Source organism: Cryptotermes secundus, unplaced genomic scaffold, assembly GCF_002891405.2.
Source record: "Cryptotermes secundus unplaced genomic scaffold, Csec_1.0 scaffold709, whole genome shotgun sequence".
NCBI classification, from domain to species: Eukaryota; Metazoa; Arthropoda; class Insecta; order Blattodea; family Kalotermitidae; genus Cryptotermes; species Cryptotermes secundus.
Window position 1 is genome coordinate 940,904 of NW_019738358.1, and position 21,252 is coordinate 962,155.

Below are 21,252 nucleotides of genomic sequence, written 5' to 3' on the forward strand. Positions count from 1 at the left end.
CCTGAAAATATTTAAAAAATGACCTATAAAATGACCGAAAAAATCAACAAAAATGTAATATGCATTGTCCAGATTTTGATGACCTGAAAATATTAAAAAAAGACCTATAAAATGACTGAAAAAGTCAACAAAAATGACTTAAAGAGAAAAGAAAGAACACTTCGCTTTCATGTTATTCACATTTCAGAAAACATATGAAGAAAAATTCCCTAAAATAGCCAAAAATGACACGAAATACCCTTAAAAGTCCAAAAATTTACAAAAAAAAAACCTTAAACCTAAAAATATCAAAAAATGACAAAAAATTACCTATAAAATTTACATTTCTGTAACCAGCAGCTCATATCCGAGATTTATATATTTAAGAGCATCGCATAGGATACAAGGAAAAAAATATGACAGGTCATCAAAATCCGGGCCCTGTTAATAACACTAAATGTCATTATGTTACAGTTTGCTAATAATTGAGTGCACTACAAGACGGCCACTGTATACATATAATGAATAACAAATGTCATTGAGCTCCTCTTTGGTAACAGTAAGCGTCATTGCATAACCGTGAAATCCATTCCAGTACTGTTTTATAACAGTAGCCATCATTTTGTTGTGTTTGATATCAAATATATTACTGTGTTTCTAGTTCCTAACAGTGTTGATCACATTCTTGCTGATTGGTCATGAAGACTGTCACTGAGCCAGTGTTGCATAACAATGCTTACATTGTGTTTCTGCTTTGCAACAATATTTTCTGTTAATATTACATAATATCTGGGGCACGCGGTTGGTTGAGGCACTGTGCTACAAGCCAGAAGGTTCCGGGTTCAAGTCCCGATGAGGTCATTGATGTTTTTTCGATTGATGTGATCCTTCCAGCCGCACTAGGCCCTGGGGTTCACTCAGCCTCTAACAGAAATGAGTACCAGGAATTAATTAAATAATTTTCCTGGGGAGTAAAACGCGGCTGGCAACCTCACCGCCATCTTTGAGCCGATTGTCTAGATAATGTGGGAGCCTCGATGTCTCACAACCCTATGGGCCTTCATGGCCTGTTACAGGGATAGCTTTACTTTTTCTTTTTACTTTATTACATAATATCTTCTTTTACTGTTATGTAACAATGTTTTGTTTTACTATGTTTTATTACAGCTCACTGAAACTAGTGTATATATTTTCTGTGAATCCGTACCTGGGTCCTCTTCAGGTTTCCCTCAGTCGAATGGTCCTGGACATCATGAAGTTCTTCTTCCTCTATGTTTTAGTTCTTTTTGCCTTCTCCTGCGGTAAGTGTATATGTTTTTTGACAATAATAAATAAGCTATTTCTGATCATGAAGATTACTGAAGAAAGCAGTCTTCTGGGATGTGGCACCATGTAGATGTGGTGTTAACCGACGTTTCAGAGGAACGTATCGCCTCCATCTTCAGGGTAGAATGAAAAATGCTTGTACCAGTTCTCACGGTCTCTTATCTTATGGATATCTTATTTTTCCTTCTACCCTGAAGATGGAGGCGATACGCTCCTCCGAAAGTCTGTTAACACCACATCTAGACGGTGCCACATCCCAGAAGACTGCTTTCTTTATAGTCACCGCTGTGAAAACCTCAAATCTTACATGAAGATTACTGTTTTCTGGGATGTGATGATGTATAATAGGGTAGATCACTATGAACGTTTTGGTGGAACAAAGTGCCTCAGATTCAAGCCAGAGCAAGCTTATAGGAATAGGAAGAACAGTATCAGAGTGAATTGTTCTGATTTCTGAGATAAAACGCCATGTAATCCAGTGAAATTCAATAGACTACATGATGTTATAATTTTCCTTACCGCCATCTTTGAGCCAGTTGTCTAGATAATGTGTAACCCTCAACGTCTCACAACCCTATTGGCCTTCACGGCCTGTTACAGGGATAGCTTTACTTTACTTTCATGATATTATATCCCAGAAGATGCAACCCTTAATAGCCATCACTGTGAGAACCTCAGATACAATGTTTTACGAATGTTTGGCCCTTGAAAGGATTGTTTTTCAAGAGAACAAACGAAAGAAATAATTACTGAGTAAACAACAGGACATAAAGGTAAATCAGGATGGGAAGAAAGATAACGTAGGCCAATGGCCATTTCTAGGGCCCTTATGAAGATGTGGGGGAGATACAAAAGGAAACCGGGCCTCGTTCTGGGGCAGAGTGGCTGGATGTAGAAGCAGAGGAATACATAAACTAAACTACAAAATAAATTAGGCTGCAAGAAGAAGGAAAAGAAGGAGGACCCAACGAGGGAAATGTCAGTGCCCTAAAATGGGCTGTATTCACCAGACCTGATGACGTATATACAGTCAGCCTGCCATTCCACTTTGAAGATGGGAATAGCAGGTTTCAGTGTTGGTACATATCTGCCAAACTATACACAGGTCATATCCCCGAGAACATCAAATCACATATTGTTGATTATCATAATTATCATACAAAAAAAAACTCCGTGATTTTAGTCTGCAAGCGAACTATACTGACCGAGCGATCGCTGTTTGTCAGTGGAGTTTAGTGCCAACTTTTGTGGATGGAGGGTGTCGCATGATCAGCTCAATGAATCCCCATGGGCGTTAATTTGGGTTTTCCAGACCGGAGCCGCCATTTCCTTCAAATAGCTCCTCAATTATCATCACAAGGCTGATTGGACCCCGTTCCAGACCCACTACTTCTCAGAAAAAATCTGGTAGTGCGGGGAATCGAACCTGGACCTCTGGATCTGTAGCAAGGAACGCTGACCGCTAGACCACAAAGGCGTTTACATCATGGATACAATTATGTATTGACTCTGTGAACACTTTTTTTTGGACTTCATCCATCATCCAGTATTCTAAAGAACACAATGTTCTGGGAATTAATCCAGTTTCTGAAACGTTTTGTTCTTTAGAATACTGGATGATGGCCGAAGTCAAATACCCCTTTAATCCCGAGAATCTGCCATGTATTGACTGTTCCATCCTCTTAAGGATTATATTCAACTTACAATCTTAATATTGGGAACCCCACAGTTCTTTGTCCTCCTGGTCTATATCTTAAGAATTCTTTACCAATATACTCGTAACTTGTTTATATTCTTAAAATAAAATATTTCAATATAGACCTGTACTTCAAATTAAGAATTTTCAGTTCTTTTGAAATTACTTGTACATAATTACAAATATTATTAATTGTCAGCACCAGTCTTGCCACTGTTTTTATAATTATCTTTTATCAAGGAGCTCAAATCCTACATTATATTTTATTCAGGTTTGAACCAGCTGCTGTGGTACTATGCAGATATGGAGAAGCAGCGCTGTCCTAATGCAACAACTACATTTGATCCCAAGAACCCCAGTGACCCAGATGCATGTGTTGTGTGGAGACGATTTGCAAAGTAGGTGCACGCTGTAAAATATGAATGTGCATTCATGTTCATGTCAGTCACAAGAAGCCAAGTGGGCCTGATGCAATTGTATTTGCTAATGTAATGAACTCCAAGGTACAGAATTGTCCATCAGAAGTTGTTCACCTGGTAAAGAATTTGCCTGCTATGTATGATTAAAGATCTGCCATTTTAGAAAAGCTTGACATTGAACCACATTCTGAGCTAGTTCAGGTTAGTTCATTTCTCAGAGTTCAGGCAATCTGTTGGCAATGCTTTGCTCTATAGTAATCATGCATGCATATGGTCAAAAAAAAGTATGATGCATTTTTTTCTATACTAGTATTGGTCTCCAAAGCTTAAATATAAGAACCATATAGTGCCAATTGTTCTAAAGACTCTGTTCCAGAATGATAAAGATTAAATTAACAGTCTGCTAGCATAAGTATGCAGTGAATTTAAATGTTATGACAGTGTGTTAACGAGTCATTTAAAATCCTAATTTGGTGTCTTTGCCTACAGCTGTGTCATTGAATGTAATATGAGTGCAAGACTTTTGAGACCGATTCAGGCATTGATTTTCATCTTAGTCTTTCAAAATTTTCAGATAATTGCTTTCGGTATGTGTAGCAACTTGTAAATCACTCCATGAATTAGAATTGTAAAGGTTTGTAATGCTGTCATGAATTAGTTTGTCAACAGAGTTCATTTCTTTCTCATATTTATCTCCCCCTGGTGAAGAAGGACATGCCTCTAGAATGAATTTTTTTTAATACAATCATCTATGAAATGTTTTTGTTCAGAAAGAATCTGATAGCCAATGACCTAAATAGAGTACCTCAGTGCATTGTTAAAATGTGGCTAATGTTATAAATTGTGATTTCAGTGGAAAAATTGTGTTGTAGAGAAAATTCTTGTCCTAATTGCAATTTTTGAAAGTTCTACAAATCCTCACATAGGCCTCATCCCAGACTGGAGAACTCATTCCTGCACATGCTGGTTATTTATAAATTATGACCACACAGATGAATTGGTGAGCAGAGTATGATCTTGTGGGCTGTAAGGCTGTGCCAGTGGAAAGAGCCTAATTCTTCAGAGGAACATATTGCCTTATGGAAAGCCTCTCATCCTCTCTGAAGGAATGCAAGGGGTGACATGTGCCCCAGAAATGTTGGGTTGTCTCCAGACTGCTTGGTGTTAAACCCAGAAAGCTGTACTCTTCATAGTCAGTGCCATTAGAATCTCAGATCCAAATCAGTGAATTTTTTTTTTCATTTAGGATCCCTGCTTTTATATCTCAAGCAGTCATAGTTTGTGTCTAATAAATGGAAGTAATATGGTCAAGTCATATCTAATTGACAGTTTCTCTAAGTGTTTGAACCATCATATAGATATGGTGGTATACTCATAGGTAGCAACTCCTAAAATAGAGTTCTTTGTCATCACCCACTGATGTTTTTACCAAGGTGGGTCATTCTGTCATGTCCTGTCATAAGTCTCCTTCATATCTATGTTCACTTGATATTTTGTCCCTTCTTCTCCACATTGGTTATTTATTTCCACATCTTAATACTTTATTCCATCAAAGAAATACATTTCCCTTCTATGCAAAACACAAGTCCATACCAATTTCACCTTTATTTTGTCAACACACCTTTTAATTCTTTTAAATTTACCGTGATGTCCTGGTTTAGGATTTTATCTGCTCTTATTTTATTCTTAATGCTTTGTACAACCTTCATGTAACTACATCATTATCAAAGGATGTTTAGAGATGCTACAGTATTTTAATATCCAGTCAGTTAACAGAGAACCAGTGGAGGGCTCTTGTGAACACAGTAACGAACCTTCAGGTTCCATAAATTGTTGGGAAATTCTTGAGTAGCTGCACAACTGACAGCTTCTCAAGAACGTCTTCGTTCCACAGAGTGAGTGAGTGAGTGACTGTCTGTGTGTGTGAGTGAGTGAGTGAGTGAGTGGGTGAGTTAACAGAAATTAAGCGTCAGCATTAACCTGTTATGGCATGAATTCTAGGGAGTTCTTTTGGCTTACAGTTTGTTTGAGACGACTCAGACACTATTCTGGGCTGTGTTTGGCCTCATTGATTTGGACAACTTCGAGTTAGCGGGCATCAAGAGTTTCACCCGGTTCTGGGGCATGCTGATGTTTGGAACTTACTCTGTCATCAACATTGTCGTTCTCCTGAACCTCCTCATCGCTATGATGAACCACTCCTATCAGCTCATTTCCGTAAGTTCTGTAAGTTTGGAAAAACTTATATCAGTTCAGCATCCCCCTTCTTAGTAGTTGTTGGTGTGTTTTGGTGTACTCCAACCTCCGATGACTTCTGTTGTGTGTCTTGTTGAATTTCGCCACTTCCATCAAATCACTTCTGTAAGTTGTTTATACTATCTCCTATGCACTAACACATCTTGACAATATTGCTACTAACCAAAAACTGCTACTGAGGTCTTGAGGACTTGCCTAAGTTCATTTATAGTTTATTTAATGATGGTGTCACCTGTTTGGTCTATATATCATCAAATGATAAGTGATTTAATGATAATAAATTGGAATGGATGTTGAAGTATGTGGACTGTGGAAGACCACGAAAGACCTCAGTCAGGATAGTCAATGTCATGGTCAAGATTAGAACTGGTTATGTCCAAAATACAAGACAGAATTGAGCGAATTGCTAGAAGTTCCTCATGATCAGTGATGATACTGTAGATTTTGAAGGCTTTGAGTGCAAAGACTATATGTGGCTGGAGCATAGTCTGGGAAATGTAAAGCTAATGATAAGTAAGTTGATCACATGATCAGAAAGTTTCAAAAGATGAATCTTCTGTCAAGATAATGAAGGAAATATAAAACTTGAGGTTGTAATGATATAAATCACTACTATAAACATTGCATAACTAATTACAGTAAAATCTAAATTTCATATCAGTACTGTAACCTATAATTGAACACATCAAATATCAGAATGAAAAAAATGGAATCAAATGTTGGTAGCTCTGTTGTTAAGTAACACGATATAAATCTGATAATACTTCCCACAGAGAACTTGTGATGCTTCATTATTTATATTCTGAAACAATAACAAAAAGCATCTGTGAATGCAGTTGATCACTCATTGTCAGAATGTCAGGTGTTTATTTTGAATAAAACTTTATTTTTTTACTCTCCTTATAATTTCTAAATGGATGTTGTTGAAAGTAAAATTACAGCTATCTGTAAGCATTTAAATACCTTACAGCTGATGAGTGACATCTGATTTTTTCACAGCAGTGACTATGAAGGTTACTGTACTCTGGAATATCTTGCCATGTATTTTAATTCATAGGTAAGCGGCCTCCGTAGTCTAGGGGTAAAGTTCCCACCTCATGACTCAAGGTACATGGGAACAAGTCCTCCGGGAGGGACTTTAAGCTGTGGGTCCCATGTCGTAGATTTACAGCATGTAAAAGATCCTCATATCTCTAGGAGACCTCTGAGCTAAATTAGGCAAAAAGTTTCTCGCCCAAGCAGTTTCCAATGCCTCTGGTAGATGGGGGAAGTATTAGGTACCGAAGGCCGACCTCGTTGGCTGAACGGGGCTAATAGCACGCACAAGTACTGGTAGGATACGGCAACTGGTAGAATATCAAAGGGGGACATACAATAGATCAACTACTGGTCGCGGTGCATGGGGAAACCCACCCCCTCCAATAATAATAATAATAATAGTTAATAGGTAACAAGGTTTTGGAAGGATCTGTTTGCTCCATCTTACAGACTTCCCTGTGGCTAGAGGCAGCAGGTTCCTCTGAAATATTTGTACATGGCTTCAGATGACACAAGACACCAATCTTCATTCCTGGATATCTTTATGTCTGATTTCCTGAATAAATAAATAATCTGAACAATATTTATTTATACTTGGTTTATTTAGCAATGGAATCAGTAGCTCAGACTCTGTTGCATATGGACAATTAACAAATGATAAATTCAAAAGAAAAGAAAGAAAGTGGTCATGGCCAAATTTGATATACTATCCCAGCATTTATCTGGAAGGACTGAGGAAGATCACAGCACACTTCAGTGAGGATAGACAGTCTATGGGCTGAGATTTGAATCCTGGACCTCCTCAGTGTGAAGCAGGAATCCTAACCATTCAACTGCAATATTTGATAACAATGAGAACAAGGTCTGCTCCCAGTAGTTTCAGATAATTGGTACTGTGCTGTAATTATAAGACTGATAACGAAAGAATATTATATGAGAATCACAGGATATGGGAAGTATCATCATCTATGAATAGCATGATATCCATCTCGTGTTCATTTTATGTACATGGTGTCTGTTGGTGTCTCACTAGGATTGTGCCTTGTACTGCATTAACCATGCTTCTGCAGGTGTTCTGTGGTAGAAGGCAGGAAATGCACTCAATTTGTAAATGCCCAGAAGTTCATTTCAGGAATGAGAGCACTTTCAAATCTCCTTGTATATATGTATCCACAAATACAATTTGAGGCTTTCACGAAGATTAAGATTCGTATTGTGGTCTTCTGCATTTCAATACCGTGAGGTCTGAAGTGACTGCAGTCCTGATGATAGAGACAGTATGTCCCTTTGAAACATTTTTGCCCACCTACTAGACTAAAAAATGATGTGATAGCTCAAAAGACAAAAATATGAATAATGATTGTAATTAACTATATATCTTAGTTAAGTGTTTGCAGCCATGTGCCACTTTGGAATGTCCCAGGTTAAATTTGGGCCGATGAGCCAGCTGACTTCTAAGGCACATGGCTATGGTAGTACCCTAAATTAGGCCATGACCACTACCTCAAAATTCCTTCCAGTTTATCATTCACAATTCAGTCTCTTACTTGATGCTACATGACCTACTGAGTTGAATATGCATCAATAAAGAAAGGCAGAATCAATAACTGATCGTAATTATGCACTTTATATTCATTATACCACCTCATACAATAAATGCTTATATATAAATCTTTAGGAATTAGATACAAAGCCTTTTCAGTTAGTTCAGTTCGTCCTGCAGTAGGTCATCATCAGGCCATGCATATATGTATTTGAATCAAATTGCTATTATACAATCATTACACACATACACACACACTTTTTGAGAAATACTTAGGCTTCTCCCCCACCCCGTTGTTAATGGTTCTGGACCAACATCCCCCAAGGAGTTTCCAAAATGCAGAAGTGTTATTTTGTTATAGAGAAGCTGCAAAGTTGAGCCTCACTGTGAGCTAGAAGGAGATATGTTGTTACAGTGCAAGAGAAACTAAATGTGAAGTTGACAGTGCAGTCTGACGATAAGTTAGAAGCAATATATGGCGGGTTTCTATTAAGAAACAGGTCTGAAGCGCAGCATATAGTGGGATGAGAAGTTAGTTCAGTGCTAGCAATCCATGCAACAACATGAAGAGAGTATACTGTCATAGAGTGATATAGCAGGGCATTAGACAAGCCAATGTTAAGATATTAATTGGCTACTGACAATTTGATATTAACTGCCTCAACATATGTTAAACATAGCATTTACTAATTGATGTTTTATAGTCTTTTTCTTATCCATCTATAATGCAACACATTAATAACATTAATTCACATTTAATTCATATAATGATCATTAAATGTATGAAATGTTATTAAAATTATTAACTTTCTTCTTGTTGTTATGCTGCTACATGTTTTGGCCTTATAAGGCCATCTTCAGGCAACGCTTATTTAAGGACTCTAATTTGCTGTACGCTAATGAAATAGCATTCCCAAGATATGTCGTTTATGTTCCTTCACATCTTTTTGGTCTTCTTGAATTGTGGCTGTTTCTATATAATACAAGGAACGCATGTCAACGCTTGATAAGCACAACCTCAAAACAGCACATCTGATATGACATAGAATATTTTTGCAACCTTCCTTGTATCAAATTGTGTTTGAAGTTTGTATTTTGCCTGATATTCATTGGGTTGCCAATTTTTAGCACTTTATGGATATCGTTGTTCCTCTAGATGTCACTTAGAAGGTAACTATTACTGGCATAATAGTCTAGATATTATGTTCATAGAAAAATATCATCAATACGGATTTTACAAGTATAGAAAAGGAATGATGCAAATATAGACTACATATATGTAACTCATGTTCACAGTAATAATTGATATGCATTATTACATAAGAATGTGACACAAGCCATAGAGCTCGAGGAATGAAAACTTATAGACAATTATATTAGAAATAAATATGTGAATATGGATACAATTATGATGACTGTGGGTATAGTTTATGATTCCATATGCATATTTTCAAAATTTGTAAACTTCATATTCAGATATTAAACACAGTAAGCCTACAGACTTGAGAACAGGGAGCTTCATAACTTGTACTTTTCCCCAAGTATAATTAGAATGATCAAGTCAAGGAGGATGAGGTCGGCTGGGCATGTAGCACGAATGGGGAGACGAATGCATATAGGATATTGGTGGGAAAGCCAGAAGGAAAGAGACCACTGGGAAGACCAAGTCATAGGTGGGTGGACAATATTAAAATGGATCTTAGAGAGGTAGGGTAGGTTGAGACTCACTGTTCTGTTTTTAATGCTGAGGGCACATAGGATATCCGAAGCGATATTAATATGAAATTACTTCACAACACAGACAGCAGATGACAGATAGTGCTCTTGGTTGACTATGTTTTGTCACCGAATTCAAAATCTTTTCTTGTAAAAGATTTCAGTAGCTGAGGTGTAACTTCATTACTTGTATTTGTGAAGATAGAAATTACAGTAACTTTATTACAATGAATTTCACGTTTCTGAAAGCAGTAATTATTTTTCCCATAGGAAAGGGCAGATGTTGAATGGAAATTTGCACGGAGTAAGCTTTGGATCAGCTACTTTGAAGAGGGTGGCAGTGTTCCACCACCATTCAACATAATTCCAACCCCCAAAAGTGTTTGGTACTTTATACAATGGCTGCATCGCAAATTGTGTGGCCACTCCAGAGCAGCTAAGAAGGAACACATGAGAACGATACGGGTGAGTCAGTGTAACGATTATTTCGAAACAGCATGTATCACATCCTATAACATGGAATTCCATAATGCATACTCCGTTTCTCCTTTGATTCCCATGTTATAAGAGCAGATGTATTCCTGCCAGAATTTATTCAGTCCACAGTTGTTGTAAGAAGACCGGGGGCTCTTTCCATGGGGTGTGAAGCAGCCAGACCATGAAGCTGACAACAACTGCTGAGGTCCAGAAAACGTGGGTCTATACATCCACCATGCAGAATATGAATAAAATCTGCTCAGCTGTTCAGGAGCTAGAGAGACGCATACATACATATACATGCATAGAGATGGCACTCCAGATACCATTTTTCATGTTCAGGGGTGCTGAAAATATGTAAATCCATCAAAATCATGAGCGTGATTCCTTGAACATGATAGTACCTCCTCATATTGTATTCAGGGGTGCTGATAATATGTTAATCTTTCAAATATCTCAGTATTGGTTCCCCCCCACCCCAGTACCTTCTCCCACATTCGACACCAGTTATCACTTGTAAGGGTGACTATAGACAGGGTTGGGATTGGTAACTCGATTTATTGACCACTTATACACATGACCTGGAACTACAAGGAATTACTGCTAACCTCCACATTTCACAAATCACCACAGCACCCAGTAAGCCTTTTTGCAGCCTGCTAAGTCTTCTCCAGCCCTTCCCTGCCAATGGCTTCTAACAGTGGAGATTCTTCAGCTTCCCACACAAGTTCTTTCTTCACAGCCTCCCATACAGAATTTAACTCTCAAACTAACTTTGTTCCTTGCTTATAATATCTCAGCGCAGACTACATAGAAATCACTGTTCTTCTGTTGTTGTGTGCATTTATGTTACTGGCGTTACCTAGCAGCGGCCACTGTTTACAGAGTCACCGCTTAGGAATGGGTCTGTATGCAACAGTGTACTACGTACATGGGAAAGTGAAAATCGGTTCACAGACACTGAATACACACTCGTATGTATGATTGGCCTTGACTACAGTACCTTGAAAACAAAATTGATTATATCACAGTAGGTAGTTGGTTACTCAGTGACAAACTACAATGAAAGCTATCTGACTGGTAAAACCAGTTTCGAGGAAACTGACATTTCACATGTATTGTTGTCTTCTTCAAGATCCTACACGTACAGTTTCATTTAGGGATGTGGTCTACATAGGTGACAGAAATTTTTCCAAATTTGTTGCAGCCATTTTCAAGAAAATCGCCATTTTCTGCTTTGGATCACATCTATAGGCCCCTGTTTTTTTAGAACTGGAATGTTAAAACCCACCAGACATTGACCTGGAATAGACAATTTCATGAATAGGTACTGAATTGGAACAAAATCTCTCCATCCATTTTGATATTAACATGGTGCACATCCCATGCATACAGACAGACAGCATACCAAAAACCACTTTTCATAACAGGAGAGAGCTGGAGGCTGAAAACAAGTCAGTCCATCAGCATCTCGAGAACAGATTCTTTTCAAGACCACAGTATCTTCTGATAATTATGACTTTTAAGAAAATCAAGATGTTTTCTAAGCATGATGTTTACAGTAGCCTCTTTTTTAATTAGTGTTTTTCCTTTCACATTAGTCTCTGTTATTTTATTTTTATTCTTTATTGCTAGTGGGGTGGGACTAAGTCCCTTGTACTGCGGTCACTTCTGGCCTATTGTACCAACCCCAGATGATAGGTGAGGGTGATTGTGGAGCAATTGGTGGAATGAAGATTGCCAGGGGAAACCGAAGTACTTGGAGAAAACCTGTCCCAGCTCCACTTTGTCCACCACAAATCCCACTTGACCAGACCCAGGATCGGACCCGGGCCGCCGCGGTGGGAAACCAGCGACTAACCGCTTGAGCTATGGCGCGGCCAATAGTCTCTGTTAATTATAACATGCACATGCAGTTGTATACATATTTGTGTGGTTAACGTGTGCCCTTTCTCTTTGCCCTTCACTTTATACTGGATCTGGCTCGGGGTCGCTGTAGCGGAAGGTGAAACAGGCAAGTGAACGGGACTTTCGCTATCAGGTGAGTCTAAGAAAATATCTCTGTGGCATTGCATATTTCCTAAACACATCGTTCATTTGAAGAGTGCCGTCGTCTGAGATGTGATGCCATGTAGTACACTAGAAATTTATCTTTATTTCAGAAGAATGTACTACCTCCATCTTCAGGATTGAATAGTAATCTAAGCAGTAAGCTTGTTTGCTTGCTTGTTTCTGAAGCTGAAGCAGTAAATTTCCTTGAAATGTCAGTAAATATCTTCCAGATTACATGGCATCATATACACGAAGACAGTACTTTATTATCAGAAACAATCTACCAGGCTACATGGTGTCACATCCCAGGAGACAATAATCGGCAAATATAGTGTGATGTTACAGCAGTAGGTTTTAATGTGCCCCTGACAGATACTCCACACCTGAACACACTTAGTAGATTTGGTGTATTGCTGTTAAGCTAGATTCTAAAGGGTTCTGACGGTTCTATATAACACTCAGAATTACTGGGTTTTTTGGACATTGTCCATTGTTCAGTATTATGAAAGCTAGAGAATACAACTTTTCGAAAACTGGATCTGTTTGCTTCCTCAGATGAGCTGGGAGACACCTACTCTGTTGAGTTCCTTAGAGAAAGCTGACCTCAATCACTATTCTCTAGTTTTTAGAATACCAGACAATACACAAAGTCCAAAAACACAGTAATTCTGAGTTCTGTTAGACTGTTGAGCATGATGTAACTGAAACAGCATTAATAAATAACCCCAGAATGAATCAGTCTTGTTCTTGTGTTGGCAGAGTATCATGCGAAATTTGGTCCGGCGGTATGTGACAGTTGAACAGCGTAAGGCAGAGGGTGAAGGGGTAACAGAAGATGATGTCAACGAAATCAAACAAGACATCTCAGCGTTTCGTTGCGAGCTTATTGAGATATTGAAGAACTCTGGTATGAACACCTCCACAGCGTCCGGCACTGGAACAGGTAAAGGTTCTGGTACTAAAGGTGTTATTAGTGTCAGACTTCCACCTTTGGGCTGAGAATATTTCAGAACAAGATGCTGAGGACCTAAAAAGGAAGAAGTGCATAAGGAGGAACTTCATTATTTGTACTCCTTGCCATATATTACTAGAATGATCAAATCAAAAGGAATGACAGGGGCAGGGCACATAGCCTGCATAGGAGCAAAGAGAAATTCATACAAACTTTAGGGAGGATAACATTAAAATGGATGTTAGATAAAATATACTGGAGTCATCTGGGTCAGGCCAGAGAGTGATGGCAGGCTCTTATGAACGTAATAATAACCCTTTGGGCTCCATTCAAGTTGGGGAATTTCGTGAGTAACTGCACAATTATTAGCCTCTCAAGTATGACTCAGTTGGATGGAGTTGACTAGATTCTTAACTCTTCGGGTGTTTAATCTTTCAGCTTCAGTGAAATTCCTCCATTTCTGTAGCTCTGTGGTGCATCTCTTAGAGTCCATGTAAGCTGATTCTGAAACAAGAACAAAGTTTCCACAGATTACTGTGAAATCTCTTGTTAATCAATCAGTCACTGGTGGAATGGTTTTTCGTACACTATATCAAGACTTTTACTAAATGGAAGTTGTGCAATACTGCATCAAGAAACTCTTTCATCTTCTTAAAAACTTGCTGTACATAATTATCAATAATTCCTTTACATAAATAGTTATAGAAAGTTTTTATATCCAAATGAAAGCAATTGCATAGTCATTAGTAGCAAGTTCCTGAAATAAATAATGGCATATGAAATGAACACTGAAAGAACCACAATCAGAAGTCAAAACAATTCTTATACCACACATAATATAATTTGGTACATGTTCAGTGAGTGACATATGTGTCATCAAAGATTGTGGTTTTGTGCTAACAGTTTCTGGTAGTGAGAAAATGTCAATATCAATTGTTGTTTCAACCAAAGTTGCACAAGTTATGGAGGGTTGATTATCTTAAAACTAAGTGCCCATCAAAATTCGCTAAATGCAGGAAAATAATACGCAGTTAAATTTGGCTTTGGCTTGAACCAGGAAGAATATTTGCTGGAATTCAGTAAATTCTCAAACATTAAGTTCGGATTTCCCTGTGCTTCTTATAATCAGTATTTTCATTTCATCAGTAATCTGTCATATGACAGGTCCAGAGACTATCCAGGAAAAGTGATAATGTGGTAGTTTTTCCAATTGCTTTCCACATCACAGTACAGCAGCCGTTCAAACCACTCTGGTCACTCCTGTTGCTATACGAACTTCAACCATCATCCAGCATCATTTGCTCTGTGCTTCAAGTCACTGCTGATGACGCTGCTTCCAGCATCAGTTTTTGGTTTTTGGTGTCTCTCTTCATCTGATGCCTACCTTTTGACCTGTCCAGCAAGGGAGGCCCTGCCAGTAGCTACGTTACCGCTGGTATAGCTCTCAGGGTCCTTGGCATACTCAAACCTCCTCACCACGATAAGGTGGAGACACCAAGAATAGATGAAGTTACTACAAAACATTAAAGAGTAAACAAGAACAATAGATATTAGACAAGATCTGCAGATAGAAATTCTACAAGAACATGATTGTGCAAGTATGAAGTGTGCATTTAATAAGCACATTCAGCAGAAGGAATTATAAATAAAATGAGACAGTAGTGAACTATTCCTCGTAATAAACGCACATTAAACTTGCATGCATCTATGAACTGTTTTGTTAGGTTATATTACTCAGATTTCCAAGAGACTGAACCTATATAGGCCTACTGAATGAATAAACAACCGGTGTTAAAGCTTCAATGTGTTTTCTATTATTACACACTCTAGACAAAAATTAAATATGTATAAATTCTTTAATGTACTTTAAAGTCATATTGTAATTGATCATCCCATAAAAAATCATCATAAAAAGGTAAGTTTGTCCCTCTGCTGAACTAATTAAACATTATACCATGAAGATGTATGGGGGGAATGGATGTACAGACCCACATTTTGACCTTGTCACTAGTAGGAGGCGAGTGGTCAGCTTCACGCCCCAACCGCTTTACCCTTGGGGAAAGAGCTTCCTCTATCCATTGGATAAGATGCTGGGTGGGCCCCCAGAGCCAGTCTGGATGGCATGGAGAAGCAAAATTCTTGTGCCCACCAGGACGTGACTCTGAACCCCTGGTCATCCATCCCATAGCCAGTCACTATACTGACTGCGCTATCACAGCCCAAAAGTCAATAACGACTATTTTATTTTTGTTTTTATTTCATTCTTTAATACGATTGTGTTCTGGTTGCCACAGTTGATTGATGAACGTGAAAGTTCGAAGATGTAGTCGTGATATCCCTTCTGTTTATCTCAAAAACCGTGATACTTATGGAGATAGCCTTTACACTGGATATAAAGTATATATTTTCTTACTGTCTATAACTTCTGTATGGAGCATTTTTGTCTTGAATATATACTAGAAGAGATAACGGCAGAAACTGACATTCATCTTCAAGCAAAAACCTCATTAAACTTATCTAATCCAAATTGAAACTGATATCACTTGACAGTGTTTTGTAAAATCCTCAGATATCAGATCTTATGAAACTCCATTCAGCAGTTCTTAATTTTTTCCATGTATCTGGACACACTAAGTGAAATTAATAATTCTCCACAGGGTTAGAAACATGCATGAAAACTGTTAAATTAGGAATACAGTTGTAAGATCCTGTTGTACACATTAACTACAGCAATGAATGCCAAGTTGCTAGCATCTGCCATAAGCAGTATATGCATGAAGCATGCTGTGAGTTTAGCAGATCCTAATGTGACATGTAGGTATAAGGTGTATTTTTTGAGCCTTGGGAAAGTCAACTTTGTATTCTCTGACGGTGACAAGTAGCCTTCTGCTAGCATCACTTCCATTTCTTACCAGTCAATGGATGAAAAATCTCCAGTATCTTCTTTCTTCCTACAGTCTTTCCTTTTTTATTTCTCGCCAGTGCTTTCCTCCCTTCTTGCTGTCTTCCAGTTTCTGGCTAAGTCTTCTTGTTTTCAGTCATCTCATGGCCTCTTTCCTGTAGATTTTAATTTTAATGCCCTTCTGAGTATCCTAATTCTATCCATCCTTTTTCATTGACATACCATTTTAATTTCGTCTCTTGGAACTCTATTAACATGTTTCAGGATCCAGATCACTCTCTAAAATTTCTTTTCTAATTTTTTCCTATTACTCACTCACTCACTCATGGAGCTGAGCCGTTCTTGAGAAGCTGCAGCTACTCAAGAACTTCCCAGCATTTTGTGGAACCCAAAGATTCATTACCGTTCTCACAAGAGCCCTCCACTGGTCCCTAACCTGAGCCACATCTATCTAATCCATACCATCCCATCCTATCTCTCTAAGATCCATTCTAATATTGTCCACCCACCAATGCTTTGGCCTTTTCTGTGGTCTCTTTCCTTCTGGCTTTCCAACCAATATCCTGTATGCATTCCTCTTCTCTCCTGTTCATGCTACATGCCCTGCCCATCTCATCCTCCTTAACTTGATACTTCTAATTGTACTTGGAGATGAGTACAGGTTATGAAGCTCCTCATTATTTTTTCAATACTTCTAATTGATATATTTATTGCTTGGAGTTTGCTTTGTTTCTCCTCATAATGGTCCATGTTTCAGCATCATAGTTTAATATTGATCTAAAACACACTTTAGGTTTATGTTTTGAGATATATATTTCATAATATCCCTTTCAAAATTTGGTAAAATTATTATGGATTCTTCAGTGTATATTAATAATAATTAATATTAATCTTTAAATGAAAATATGGAAACATAAATTGGAACTGCAAAAGACAACAAGAGAATTGTTTAATATGAACTCCAAACATGAACTGTTAATATTTGTGCTCTTGAATAGGGGCTGGAGGAAAGAAGAACCGTCAGAAAGAGCGTCGCTTGATGAAAGGCTTCAACATTGCACCAGCGCCATCAAGCACAACTCAGCTGCCAACTGTAGCTGAATTCATGGCCAATCTGCAGCAGCACCATGAACACCACGTGTCCACACACCATCTTCAGGACATCTTCGGTTCCACAACATCTGCCATATTTGGCAGCAGTCTTGGATCCAGTTCTACACCAAAGAAGTCACATCAACACCCTAACAACAACTCCTCGAGCGGTGGTGGAGGAAATGGAGATCATCATACCCATCGTGGGGGTTTCGGACGTTTGCCAAGGCTTCATATCAAGAGATCATCATCCCATAAGCGCCGCTGGGGAACGTTAATTGAGGCTGCAAAGTCAGGGCGGGTTAGTAGATTGATAGGCAGGAGTCGATCGGAAGACTCTGTGTGCAATAGCCACTGTAGGAATGATCACAACATACATTGCAGTAATCACAGCCACAGCAACAGCCCTGCATCTGATGACATCACAGAATCGCCATCGGATTCTAATCCAAGCTTGGTAGACGCGCCAACACAAACTGTACCCCACAGTGGAATAGGTATGGCTGCACTAGCAGCACTTAGGAAAAGGCGAAAGAAATTCTCAGCTTCTAGAAATATGAACATGGCAGACAGTGGGGGGCATCCCATAGCACCCCAATCATGTTGTGTCATGAAGGGAGGGAAGAAGCAGCTTCAGCGGGCGTCCAGTGTTCCTACAAGAGCGTCAGAAGTTGTCACATTAATATCTCACCGCCATGAACAGACACAGTCACAACAGCACTCAGTAGAATTAGGTAACAATGAGACACTTACGCCGTCCACAACTGAGGAAAGTGTAACCGCATATTCAACAGGTGTTGGGGGTGGTGTAAGTGTGGGGTCTAATTCAAGGGAGCCACTTTTAGCTATGGGAAGTATGAATCCTGCTAACCATAACACATCATCGCAAAGTTCTACACAGCAACAGCCGCAGGGCTCGCAAAACAAATCACATAATGGAGCAGTTGTAGTGTTGCCAAACTTGCCAGGAATTCAACCTGTAAGTGGGCACAATATGTCAGCAGGTTGGCTTTGAAGTGTGCATATTTGGGTAAGTGAATTCACTCTGATGTAGGCACCAGACAGAAGGGGGCAATTCCATCTGTTTCAGTTCATATTTTGCAGCTTGGAGGCAAAATTTGCCCCTGAGTACTATGCTAATGTTGAGTGAACTGCAGGGTTATTACAAATAAGATAAATACTTTTAAAATTGTATTTTGAACTAACAGTCCAACGAAAGTTGTTTTAGCATCAGTAGAAACAGTGACTTCAGTTTTCTTAATTTCGTAATTATTCATTATGAGCATATTGATAATTCTGACATTCAGGTAACACTGAAATCCACACCAAGCTTTAACAAGAGATCTTATTCAGTTGATATGTCGTTGTTTCTCAATAGAGTGAATGTTTCAAGTCACCAAGCTCATTTTTTAAGGATGTAACGTGAACATTTTATTTAAGATAGCCCTGTAGCAGCAGTTTGATCAGAAGACCTAAGGGTTCTTATGTCAGGGCTCCCACAGCCAACTTATTTTCCAGGAAATGTTTATATCCTGTTAAAATCATATCATATGATATCCTTTTATAATACATCCATTGCTAATGCAGTAAACAACGTTTTCCTTGATTCAGTTTCATTTGATTCTAATGCAACTTTTGTAAGGAAATTAGTTTCTTCAAAATAAGTTTTTTAAAATTGTATATTTATTTTTTTAAAACTGACTGTACTGTCCTGAGCAGCATTTCTCTATGAAAGTGTCTCACCTGTACGTTGTCCCGTCCTCATTTCTCTCCCAGACCATATTGTAATCAAATTGGCTTGCACAAATTTGTTATATCTCAGTGTTTCTTAACTTTATTTAGTTGATGCACCCCTTGATCTCAGAGTGAAATTTCCCTTACTCTCATTATAAGAATGAAAATTCATGTACCCTTTCTTCAGTGGCAACTTCATTTTTATCTCAGATTACATGTAACCGGGCATTATAAACATGACGATATACAGAGACTTCATTTAAAAAAAATGTCATTTCTTCAATATGCAGGAAGAATTGTACAAAGAAAATTTTGAGATGCTATTTTATCCCTTTGGGACCTGTGTTTGACAATGCATGAAATATGTCTTGTGTACCTTTTTGAAGCTTCTAATACATCCAGTTTAGAACCTCTTTATTATTCGTACGGAATAGCCCTAAATGGGGACAATAATAATAATAATAATAATTTGACATACATAATTGTTACACGGGCACAATTGGATAAGTCAGTTGAAAAGAGCCAGTCACTACATGACAACAACTATTAAAAAATGTACAGAACAATATACAAGACAATGTACAATACAGTACAATACAGAATATGATACACTGCACTCCCAATCTTTGAACAAAATGCAGCATGTACTGAAGTATGGCTTGTTTTGATATCAATATAGGGTAATGGTACTTCATGAGATTTGGAGTTCTCCTAGCAGTGGCTATGGGATATAACAACACGTAGTCTGGTAGCTGACTACTCAGATTTCATGTTCTGCCATACTCCGAGTATGCCAGGAGTATGCCATTGTTCAGGCATCTTTTCTTCATATTGTAATAAAATATTTTCACTTTTCCACATCAACATACCACACACAATTTTAGCTAGGACAGTTCTTTACAAAAATTAATAATTTTGCTAGGTTTGAGGTTCTCACAGAGGTGGCTATGAAGATTACTGCCTTCTGGGTTGTGACACTATACGTATTGCTGTATTGTGTGGTAAATCATTACCAGCATTTTGGTGGAGCCTGCTGACTCCATCTTGATGGTAGAAGAGGGGTGAGGTGTGTAGAAGAGTGGTTCTTCTTTCCTGAATGTTGAAGCAGCAGGTCCCTGCAAAATGCTGGTAACAGTCTGACACAATACAGTGTCACATCCAAGAAGAGAGTAATATTTCACTAATTGCTTTGTTTTCATCTTTCAGAATTTAGAGGAAGTCAGACAGGCATGAAAATTTGTCCATTCTGTTTCCTCTCATGTCCTGTTTATTGGACCACAGCTGTAGCTTTCTGCATTGTCAGATAATAGTTGAAAATTGTGAGAAATAAGATCCTAGGAAGAGACCATATTATTTACCAGGAGAAGCCAAGGAAACCATGTTTAACCCCAGTTAAGTTGAGTGATCGTGATCAGATATCATCATCATCATCATCATCATCGTCGTTGTTTGTGAGTAAGGTGCGTTTAGACCTGTTACAGATATTACAAGACAGAATCCTTCCTTCATTTCAGAGGTCTTCCCAAACTTCATTTTCCTTTTAGTTGATATTGTAAAGTCTGTTCTGCAGTCCTGTCAAAATTCATCCTGCCAAAATGTTCTTCGTAACTTCTTCTGTTTTGTTAAATAAATTCTACTATTTCTGAAACTTGTAGTGCCCTCATAATTTCTTCATTCTTCATACTTTCTGAAAGGGTGTGTTTCTCTTAGCCTTCATGATGTGCATTTCTGTTGATGTCAGTCTTCTTTCATTTCTTTGTATTTATCCATGATTCACTGCCATAAGATGATGTTGGTCTAGCGAGTGTCTTATAAATTCATCTTCTTGTGTGTCTATATAAATCCTGAGGGAATAAATGAACGAATGAAACCCATGCTTTTTGTGGTTTCTCTCAGTCCCTCAAGGCAAATGCCAGGAGAGTATCATGATTATGCCATGACTGCTTTCCAGTTACTTTCCACTCCATCATTTGTGTATTTGTACTTCTTAGAACTTGTGTGTTCCCACAAATTGATGACACTGAACTAGGAAATGGAATGTCCATTATTTTTCAATATGCTCTGTTCATC

The 21,252-nt window shown here is 38.3% G+C and overlaps 1 protein-coding gene across 2 annotated transcripts in view; it reads left to right on the top strand.

Annotated features, from left to right (window-relative positions):
- LOC111870895 (transient receptor potential-gamma protein) overlaps window positions 1-20,539 on the top strand; it is a 417,090-nt gene extending 396,551 nt beyond the window's left edge. The window contains exons 13-19 of one of the 2 annotated variants that reach the window (XM_033754034.1): window positions 1,147-1,280; window positions 3,273-3,399; window positions 5,442-5,646; window positions 10,244-10,438; window positions 12,450-12,491; window positions 13,262-13,445; window positions 17,355-20,539. In XM_033754034.1, coding sequence (XP_033609925.1) covers window positions 1,147-1,280; window positions 3,273-3,399; window positions 5,442-5,646; window positions 10,244-10,438; window positions 12,450-12,491; window positions 13,262-13,445; window positions 17,355-18,463 — 1,996 coding nt within the window. In that variant the 3' untranslated portion in view covers window positions 18,464-20,539. The remainder of the gene's footprint in view (window positions 1-1,146; window positions 1,281-3,272; window positions 3,400-5,441; window positions 5,647-10,243; window positions 10,439-12,449; window positions 12,492-13,261; window positions 13,446-17,354) is intronic. The other variant, XM_023863517.2, reaches the window with a different exon arrangement.
- The last annotated feature ends 713 nt before the right edge of the window (window positions 20,540-21,252 follow it).